The 10,576-nt window shown below is 51.8% G+C and overlaps 1 protein-coding gene across 3 annotated transcripts in view; it reads left to right on the top strand.

Moving 5' to 3' along the window:
* The window catches only part of Slc22a18 (solute carrier family 22 member 18), a 27,546-nt gene extending 18,336 nt beyond the window's left edge, over window positions 1–9,210 (top strand). For all 3 annotated transcript variants that reach the window (XM_031384679.1, XM_031384678.1, XM_031384677.1), the window contains 6 exons: window positions 466–578; window positions 1,574–1,681; window positions 2,677–2,777; window positions 6,853–6,954; window positions 7,203–7,323; window positions 8,963–9,210. In XM_031384679.1, the coding sequence (XP_031240539.1) occupies window positions 466–578; window positions 1,574–1,681; window positions 2,677–2,777; window positions 6,853–6,954; window positions 7,203–7,323; window positions 8,963–9,150 (733 nt within the window). In that variant the 3' untranslated portion in view covers window positions 9,151–9,210. The remainder of the gene's footprint in view (window positions 1–465; window positions 579–1,573; window positions 1,682–2,676; window positions 2,778–6,852; window positions 6,955–7,202; window positions 7,324–8,962) is intronic.
* The last annotated feature ends 1,366 nt before the right edge of the window (window positions 9,211–10,576 follow it).

Genomic DNA, 10,576 nt, shown 5'->3' on the forward strand with positions numbered 1-10,576 from the left:
GAGAGAGAAAGAGAGAGAGAGAGAGAGAGAGAGAGAAAGAAAGAGAGAAAGAGAAAAAGAGAAAGGTGATTCCTCACTGGGAGGAGATATTGCACCCGGTCTCGGGTCTCTAAAGTCATCCTCAGGGATACCCACAAACCTATCTGACCCTGGGGAACCTAGGAACCAACGACACCCTGAGCAAGGCCACTTTACTTCCCTCAGCAGTGCAACTCGCCTCCCGGTCTCACATACTGCTCCACACCCCCCACCCCACCCCCACCCTCACCTCCCAGAGCCTTCGGGGCTTGCATGCTGAGGCATCTGTCGTTTGTTAAATGTGCTTTAAGAGATCAAGTAACTGGGACTGAGCACCCTCAGTAGGCGAGGCCTTAATGGAGCCAAAGGGGCAGGGTGGGGGTGGGGGGGTTGCTTCAGAGTGTATCAATACAACAGCACACCATATGACCCTGGCTGTGTCCTTAGGATCCAGTGTCCTGCCATCCTGGCTTTTGTGGTCACCCTCCTAGGAGCTGTCCTCAGCTTTACCTGTGTACCTGCTACCACCAAGGAGGCCAGCGTCCAGTCAGCCCATCAGGGTAAGCCCCACCTGCCCACACCTGGGCCAATGGGCACCACCTTGCCTAAGAAGCCAGCGTCCTGGTACCTCTACTGGGGATGGAGGGAAGACCTTATAGACAAGGGGTTCAAGGGACTCGAAGAGGAGATGGGATCTCCTCTGTACTTCTTGCTGCTGATTCCTGGTAGGACAAGCTGGGCACAGTTATGGGACTCAGGCAAGCCAAGGCCCTAAGCAGGGAGGCAAGTCTAGAAACACAGGGGACACAGCTGGATGGGGGTGGCTGCTAGTGTCTGAGATACTGAAGGTCCTGAGCCATGCGAGGTTACTGGCTCAGTGGGCGAGAAAGAAGTGAGACACAGAGAAGGCAAATATAGGCCAGGCTGGCTCTTCAGAAAGGTCAGTCACCTCTGTGCCTCTGCTCAGTGACTAACATGGAGACCAACCTGGGAGACTCTTTTTTTGTTTGTTTGTTTTTTGTTTTTTGTTTTTTGAAACAGGGTTTCTCTGTGTAGCCCTGGCTGTCCTGGAGCTCACTCTGTAGACCAGGCTGGCCTCAAACTTAGAAATCTGCCTGCCTCTGCTTCCCAAATGCTGGGATTAAAGGCATGCCACCACGCCCGGCTGGGAGACTCTTTAGGACAAGAGGTTATAATCCAAGAAGAAAGAGGAGAGTCCCAGGGGACACCTAGGCATAGCTGGGAGCCCTGTGGCTGAGAGTGTCCTGGGTGTGAAGGCATGCCTCTCTGACTACTACTGCCTTCCAGCTGGGCTGGGAGCCACCGCCCTTATCAAGAAGGCTGAAGATCTAGGAATGCGCTAGCAGAGCTACCCGATGCCAGGTGCATCGCCTCCTGAACACCTGGTTGGCCAGCATGTGGCCCACTGCCCCGCCCCACCCCAGAGGCTGTGGGAGAAGGCTGCCGAGAGAGTAGTCAGCTCTAAGCATGGGGGACAAGGCTGGAAGCCAGAGCCCCACAACCAGTGTTCTGACTGCCATTCCCTGGTGGCCAGGCGGAAGCAAGGCCAGTGTATTTGACCTGAAGGCCATCACCCGCCTGCTGCTGCTGCCTAGAGTGCTGCCTGTATTCCTGGTCAAGGTCATCTCTGGCTTCCCTACAGGTGAGTCACACTCCCCCACCCCCACTCATGTCTATGGTCTGAGATGACCAAGGCTGGGGACCCATCCAGGTGATCCTTTGTTCTGCCTCTGAGTCCTTATTGTCCAGTTACACCCGGGGGAGGGGGCTTCCAGCACACCCCTGTGGGAGCAGATTTTAGTTATGTGCTAGCACAAAGAGAGGAGAAGGGAGTCTGGGTCCCTTTCTGAATGGCCACCACAGGGCCTTACACACAGTCCACCAATTCCTGCTCATCTTTAAGCCTCATCACTCAAGCATGGATTTCAGAGGTACCACATAGGTCTGAGAGGCACCCAGACTCTGGAGGCTCTAACCATCTGATGAAGGAACACAGGACCCCGTAGATGGTCTGCCCGGCTTTGAGTGGCCCATAGTGACGTCGCTGTTCAGAAGCCACCACAGTCTGAAGGCTTTGTTTGTGGTACTGATAATAGAATCCAGAGCCTCACAAAAGCCAGGCAAGGGCCCCACCACTGATCTATTCCCCTTATGGGCTCAGAGGTATTAAATCCCACAGGTTCAGCTCCTTCCTGACCCAGAAGCTCTGTGGCTGTGAAACACTGGACTGAAACCCCTGGCAGGGCTGGAAGGGGCCACAAAGAAGCTGCTCCCCCTGCCAGCTGAGAAAGGGTCCATCCATCCAGGCTGTGTATTTCAGCTACAGTGACTGGAACCTGAGAAACACTCCCCCCACACACACACCCCTATATGTCAGGGGCCTCTGAGGGCTCCCATGACTCCCTGGGTCCCCATTCTGGCACCTTGTAGCTCACATGGACTACTTACCAGCAGCTTCCCCAGGGAGTCACCTTCTATCAAATCCCAGGTGGTGTTACAAGTCTTCCCTAGTCAGGCAAGTTTCCTGGCCAGGACACAGGAGGGAGACGCGTACTGCCCTGGGGCCAGGCACCAATGGAGGGAGACGCGTACTGCCCTGGGGCCAGGCACCAATGGCTGATCTGCTCCTCTACCTAGGACTCTTCATGGTGATGTTCTCCATCATCTCTATGGACTTCTTCCAGCTGGAGCCTGCACATGCTGGCTACCTCATGTCCTTCTTTGGGATCCTCCAGATGGTAAGTAGGCATGAGCAAAAAGGACTTGGTTTCCCAGCATATCACACTCTGGGAGATCTGCCTGAGTGGCCATCCTGGCTTCCTCCTTAACCACCTTGAGTAACAAAAAACCCATGGAGAAACACACAGAGAGAAAACACTCAGCTCCTGGCTTTCCATCCTGCAACATGTCAATCCAGGATTTGCCTCAATGCTGGGCAGTAGACAGGACTTGGAGGGACTGAAGATACAGAAATGGGTGTGTTGTGATAAGGTTCTTGTCTGGAGTCAGCGTCTGTCCTCCCTAGCTGAGTAACATAGCAAGTTTCCAGGCTACTCTTTCCTTTCTTAGTCAAATGATACTATGTTCCATGAGGTAGTTGAGATGTCATGGGCCCTCGAGGATCTCCTTAAGACTTGCAAGGCATCGTCATCTAATATGCTCTCCTTTTAGGAGCTAGGAGCTTCTAATTGCTGGGGTGGGGGGGGTCAGGGGTATCCTTGAACCAGTTTGAGGTAGGGGGTCGAGTATCCTCTCAGCCAGCCCTTCAGGGCCTCCTAGCTCCAAACCCAAGGCCAGCATAGTCAGAGCCAGCTACCTGCTCCCTGGTTCCTACTGGCATTTGAGCAGACCCTGGGTAGCAGAGACAAGTAGTGACGTGCAGCCATGGCCCAGTATGATTTGACTGTCTAACCACCAGAGCGTAGGAGTAGCTATTCTGAGACTAGCAGAGAAGGGGTCCAGATCACTCTGGAAGCTTAGCAGCATTCCTGACCCCTCTGAGACATCTGTTCCCTGAGCATCCATGCCCAGAACTGGCCTTTACTCCCTGGCCAAGCTCCCTAACCAATGACAAGGAAAGTCTCTAATCTGCACCAGCAAGAAATGACACACTGTTGGAGATAAAAGAAGTAAACAAAACACACAATACTGACCATGGCTAAGCAGACCTTCGTGCAAGATGGATTGCCTGCTGGGAATGCAGCGTAGTTGGTAGAATGCCTGTCTACCATGTGCAAAGCCTGGATTCCATCCTCAGCACCTCATAAACCAGGCATGGCGGTTCAAGCCTGTAATCCCAACACTTAGGATGCAGAGGCAGGAGAGGATCAGACATTCAAAGTCACCCTTTACTACATAGCAATATTTAGTCTAGATGGAGCTACAAAATACCCTTATTCAAAAATGAATGAATGAATACATGTATGAGCTGCTTGCCACTTGCTTGCAGCCAGACCACACAAGCCTGTACTGATTCGAAGTCCAAGCCCTTGGAGACCCTTGGAGACAGACTCTTCTAGGCTCTATGGTTATGGTCATCTGAGACTGTGGCACATTAGTGTGGCAATCTGGGATTGTTGCAGAGGCTTAGAAAGAAGAGTACGGCTTAGGAGCCTGGCACAAGGCAGGGAAAGGGAAGCAGACGAGGGGTGTGTCCGAACTCTGAGCCCCAAGACCAGCAAGAAGTGGGTAGCCTAAGACTGAGGGCCAGGCATGTCTCAACTACATCAGGATGTCCCAACCATACCACCAAGTTATCTGAGAAGAAAGATGCCATTCAAGCCATATCCTGCCTACTCCATATGCTCCTTCAGGTGGGGAGCTGGGGAGCTCTGGGAAGTGGCATACAGGGAGTCCTAAGGTATGGGATCAGGATCATGGCTCCAGTAGGTTTACAGACACCCCTCCCCCTTGGTTTTTTAAGCCTGGGTTTCAGCTTGGGTAGCCCTGGCTATCCTGGAACTCACTCGGTAGACCAGACTGACCTCAAATTGAGATATCCATCTGCCTCTCTGCCTCTGCCTCTGCCTCTGCCTCTGCCTCTGCCTCTGCCTCTGCCTCTGCCTCTGCCTCTGCCTCTGCCTCTGCCTCTGCCTCTGCCTCTGCCTCTGCTTCCCAAGTGCTGGGATTAAAGGCATGTGCCACCACTAACCAGCTAGCAGATGATGTCTCTTAAGGATCCCTCAAGAGAGACTCCTATGGTCTCCCTGATACCTGATTGTCACCCAGAGTTGTTCTAGGATGCTAGCCATTCTGAGGGCACTAAGGTGGGGATAGTACAGAGCTACTAGGATAGCAAGTAAGATCCTGAATAAGAAAGAGAAACGCTGTAAAAGGGGAAGAACACAGGTAGAAGAAACGGCAAGAAATGGAGGAGTGGATAATGGATGGGTTAGGGTCAGGGATGTGAGCTCCATGGAGACAAAGACCCTGGGAGGACCACACAAGGTTTTAGTGACATTCACAGGGAAGGGTAGCCTGCTGGTCAACTTGGAATAGTAGGGGGTCTGAGTAAAGGAGTGGGGACCATAGGCTTTAGCTGCTCCATAGAGGGGCAGCAGCAGCGACTGCCTTGGTTAGGTGACTGAGCGTGCAGAAGCCAGAGGGTACAGTTGGGAGGACTGAGGGAAAGTGGCCTTCTTGACTGGATGACTAACTCACTGTTTTGTCAGATAACGGTGAGGTCCGCATGGTGTCTACAAGCTTATTTTCAACTTAATGGGGAAGTTGAGGCTGGGCAGTTAGTCAGGATGTAGATCCAAGTGGTTGAGGCCAGTATTAAATGCTTCCATAAAACCAGTCTGGAGACGATTTGTTTTTCTAAGACATGGAAGGTTCTGTAAGAAGCAACCAGGTTCTGCCCACCATAAGTAGTGGTTGTGGCTGGACCAGTATGGGCTCTAGAAGCCTGGGTCCAACCCCCATGAACCTTGACAACCACTGGCCCTAGCAGCCTGACAGCTCCTTGCTCTGACTCTGTTCAGTCCTGGCCTTTGGTCCCACACACTTCCTTCACAGGTAGAAACAGGCACTTCCTATCTGAGGAAAGGAGATAGGGAGCCTCACCCTGGGCTACCTGGCCTGCTGAGTCATGTCTCTGGTGTCCCTGAATCTCCCCGGTGTAGATTCTCTTTCCTTTTTTTTTTTTTTTTTTTTTTTTTTTTTTTTTTTTTTTTTTTTGCTGAGAGGAGCCTTTGCTCTGTGACCTTGTAGCTTTCTAGGAACCACATGGCTCAGCATCGCAGTGCCTACTGGGTAGAGGGGCTCTCAAGGGATGCAGATGGTGAGGCTCACCCAGCCACCAGTCCAGAATTCCCCTTCCCTTGAAGGTATTATGGGAATTGTCAGGGTCAGAGCTAAGGTCCTGAAGCCCTAACAACTTTGGCTCAGCTGCTTATCCTCAATAGGTTAACTAAAGAGTTAAAAGCAGAGAGAGGAGATTCATTCAGTGCCACCACAATGAGAAGAGGAACAAAGAGGTTCAGTGACCCTCTTGTTTATCTTTAGGTCCAGAGATGAGGCTCAGGCTTAAAAAGAGAGCAGGAGGAGTGCAGAGCTAAGAGTCCTGGTCAGGGTGTGGTCCTGCCCATCACTGACCCATCACTGTCTCAGCTCCAGTCTCTCCTGCAAGGAGATCTGACAAGTTCTCAGAACTCTGGGAGGTCTCTGGGAGACAAGTTCTCCCTCTGTCTGGCCCCAGACTTCAGCCTTTCCTTACCCACCATGAGACTCCTGGAGCAATTCCAGTGCCTTGGGTTCTGTTGTTTCATTGATCTGATTGCCAAAGAGAGAGGCTCACAAGAGTCTCTTCTGGATATCTTCTCTCCTGACAGAGCTCTTTCAGGAGACCAGGACAAGGTCTATCTATACCAGTGGTTCTCAGTCTCCCTAATGCTGTGACCCTTTAATTCAGTTCCTTATGTTATAGTGACCCCCAGCCGTAAAACTATTTTCATTGTTAGCCAGTCAGTAGTGACACACGCCTTTAATCATGGCACTCGGGAAGCAGATAAAGGCTGATTGCTGAGTTCGAGGTTAACCTGGTCTACAGAGCGTGTTCCAGGATAGCCAAGGCTACAAAGAGAAACCCTGTCTCAAACAAACAAAAAAATAACAATAATGTCTCTCTTGCTACTTCATAGCTGTAATTTTGCTACTGTTATGAATTGTAATATAATATCTGTGTTTTCCAATGGTCTTAGGAGACCCCTGTAAAAGGGTCATTTGACCCCCCCCAAAGGGGTTGAAACACACAGGTTGAGAACTTCTGGTTCTTCTTGAGAACTGCTGTCTTCCCCTCCCCACCCTTCCTAGATGATCCAAGGCCTGGTCATTGGGAGACTGAGCACCCGTTTTCCAGAGGAAACCCTGCTGCGATCCAGTGTGCTGGTCTTTGCTGTTGTGGGACTGGGCATGGTGAGAGCACACACACACACACACACACACACACACACACAGCTGCCCTGTGAAGCAGGTCTCAGGCCATCCTCTACACATGCCTTGTGTGTGCCAAGTCCCTGGCCTGCTTCAGGCCACCTGGCACTCCCTCCTCCCCAGCCCAGGCATCTTCCATGGTGGAGCATTGTGGGTGGGACCTCAGGGTGGGTGGTCCTCTAGCTTTTTAACACCCCCACTCAGCATGGCCCTGCCCATTGCTCTGCCAGGCGCTGATGTCCAATGTGCTCCACTTCTGCTTTTTGATGCCCGGACTGGTATTCAGTCTCTGTACTCTCAACGTAGTCACAGACAGCATGCTGACCAAGGCTGTGTCCGCTTCAGACACAGGTGAGCCCCAACATCCAGGATTCCTCCTTATCTGGCTGAGCCAGATAAGAAGGGGGTGACAAGAAGAAAAAGTCTTGGTAAAGATCCTGCCCTCTTTCCAGTGCTGCTGACAAGTCCAGAGTCAGGCAGGGGCACAGGTGGAAGGCTTCCTGGAGGAGGCATTTGACTTGGCTCTGACCCAGTCCAGAATTTCACTAAAAAGAGGAGAGTCCAGAGGCTTTGTCCAGGCAGGGGATAAGCAAGATGAGCAAAGAAATGGACCTGTGGGGCCTACAGGGGCCACTTAGGAAGATAGCTGGTGCTGGAGTGGTAAAGAGGCCAGACAGGGAGAAGAGCAGCCAAGATTTCCCAGTCCTTGACCACACAGTGCTCAGAGCTTCCTGAGTAGAGGGTTCAAATCCGCACAGCTAAGGATATCTTTGGGCCTGACCTCCAAAGGCCGTCTAGGGCAGTTACTCCGTGCTGCCAAAGCAGCAGCTCCAAAGGGCTGGGAGAGAAGTCTATCCGGAAGGAAGAAGAGGGTGTTCAGGCCAGGCGAGTGGAGGGTGGGGCTGACCAGGAGGAGCTGGCCAAGCCACCAAAGCCACGTCATGCCTGTGGCAACACCCCTTAGCCAGCCTGGTTTACCTGGGAACAGGAGGTGCAGAGGAGGCAGTAATTGGCCTGTCAGTTAATGTCTGCGGGCGAGTGGGCAGTGAGAGAGGCTGCACCTGAGTTTCCCCACAGCAGGCCCTCAGTGTGGGTGGAGCCTTACAGGCCTGGTCGCAGAAGTCCCTGACCGGTGAGCAGCAAAGCTCGGTCACCTTCTGGAGTAAGGTGAGGCAGACTGTGACCCCCATCTGGGGATGCAAGGTGAGATGGGTACTCAGTGTGTTAGTGAATGTGTTAGTGACTCCACTCACAGTCACTTTAACAAGGTCCTGTGCAGGCATGTCCACACTAAGAAGCTGACCAGAGGTGTGGAGATGTGGGCTCACACATTCAGGAGAGGACAGTGGTACTCTTAGCTTGGGACCTGAACATATCTCTTTAGCCTGCTGGAAACCCTGGCCCTGCCCACTGAGATCCATTGAGTCTATGGGAGGATGGTGGAAGGACAAGAAGAGGAAGGGTTATATGAAAAGCAGTAGGGACACCATGCCCAACTAGAATGCCAGCCTTAGAACCCTACAGTGGCTCAGGGGACCCTCCCTAGCCAAGTTCACTGGCCATCACAGTCACCATTTGGAGAAAGTGTGAGAGCTAGCACCCTGGATGTCCTGGGTGGAGCCTCGTCTATGCAGATCAGGTCTACACTAACAGGTCTGGGAGGGTGTGGCCTATCCCTGACCTTTGACTCCTTTCCCAGACTCCTCCCTTCCCTGGGAAATAGCTAGAACAGGAAAGAGGCTCAGCCCCATTCACACAGAGAAACTGACTGACCTTCTAGGAGGAGGAGGATCTGCTTAGTCGGGATGGGAGGGTGCTGCAGTGGAGGGGCAGCTGTGAGGGAGATGGACAGGTCCTTTGAAAAGTGTCTCAAGCCATCTGTGAACAATGTGCAGGGCAGGTTGGGATGGGCAGAAGGCTATAGCCAGAAGGCAGGCAGCCTGTCCAGAGACCTGCCCAGGGTCTGATTGCTATTCCCGATTTCTCCCAGGGACCATGCTGGGCCTCTCCGCATCTGTGCATCCATTGACCCGCACTGTAGGACCCACCCTGGGTGGCCTTCTCTACCGTAGCTATGGTGTCCCCATCTTTGGCCATGTGCAGCTCATGGTGAATTTGCTTGTCCTATTGCTCCTCTGGAAGAAGCCATTGTCCCAAAAGGGAGACAAAGCCCGGTGACCACAGAGCTCAGTGACCTGGCCCAGTCAGGCAATAAACTTAAGAACCTCTTTCTCTTAAGTTCTTTGGACTTTGTCTAGACCTGTGGGTAGCAAGTCTGGTGGTCAAGGATGGAGCCAAACACGAGGGTTTTGTGGAGGAGGAACTACAGCTGGACCCAAGACTCTATGTAGGGAGCATAGGTTTGCCAGTTCCAGGTCATTAATCCAGGTCAGTTTAAAAGACAAGGGGCAGTTGTGTTAGCTCAGGCCATTAATCCCAGAACTCAGGAGGCAGAGGCAGGCAGATCTCTGAGTTCAAGGTTAGCCTGGTCTGTATACTAACTTGCTAGTTCCAAGTCAGCTAGGGCTACATAGTGAGACCTTGTTCTTTAAAAGGAAGAGGAGGAAGAAGAGGAGGATGGGAATGAAGCTTGAGAGGGAACTGTTAAAAAAAAAAATGCACAGCCGGGCAGTGGTGGCGCATGCCTTTAATCCCAGCTCTTGGGAGGCAGAGGCAGGCGGATTTCTGAGTTCGAGGCCAGCCTGGATTACAGAGTAAGTTCCAGGACAGCCGGGGCTACACAGAAAAACCCTGTCTCAAACAAACAAACAAACAAACAAAACAAGCACATAACCTTACCACCACCTTCCCCAGCTTTAAAGCTGCACCAGGGACTCTGGCCTAGCCCATCAAGCCTGGACTACAGGGAGAGTCCCAGGACAGCCAGGGCTACACAGAGAAACCCTGTCTTGAAAACAAAACAAACAAACAAACAAACAAACAAAACACACAATTAATAAAATGTAATAACAAACAAACAAACTGGGCTTAGTGGTGCACACTTTTTTTTTCCTTTCTTTTTTTTATATTTATTTTATGTATGTGAGTACACTGTCTTCAGACACACCAGAAGAGGGCATCGGATCCCCATTACAGATGGATGTGAGCCACCATGTGGTTGCTGAGAATTGAACTCAGGACCTCTGAAGAACAGTCGGTGCTCTTAACCACTGAGCCATCTCTCCAGCCCGAGTGGTGCATACCTTTAATCCCTGCACTCCAGAGTGGATAAGTCTCTGAGTTTGAGGCCAGCCTGGTCTACAAAGTGAGTTCCAGGACAACCAGGGCTACACAGAGAAACTTTGTCTCTAAAAAACAAAAACAAAAACAAAAAAAACAACAACAAAAAACCCAATGACCTTAGATCCTTCAAACCTCAGAACTCCACAGCCCCTAAACTGTGAGATCTATCTGCTGTCCACCTACCACCTCCAGACACAGCATCTGTCTACTTAAGCACACCAGCAGCGGGATGTGGGTGGGGGCTCCTTAGACCAATAGAATGGAAGGGCCCTGGGATCTGCTATCACTTCTGCTCTTAGAAAGCCCCTTGCCGGGCAGTGGGGGCACATGCCTTTAATCCCAGCACTTGGGAGACAGAGGC

This window comes from Mastomys coucha, unplaced genomic scaffold (genome assembly GCF_008632895.1).
Source record: "Mastomys coucha isolate ucsf_1 unplaced genomic scaffold, UCSF_Mcou_1 pScaffold21, whole genome shotgun sequence".
Lineage (NCBI taxonomy): Eukaryota > Metazoa > Chordata > Mammalia > Rodentia > Muridae > Mastomys > Mastomys coucha.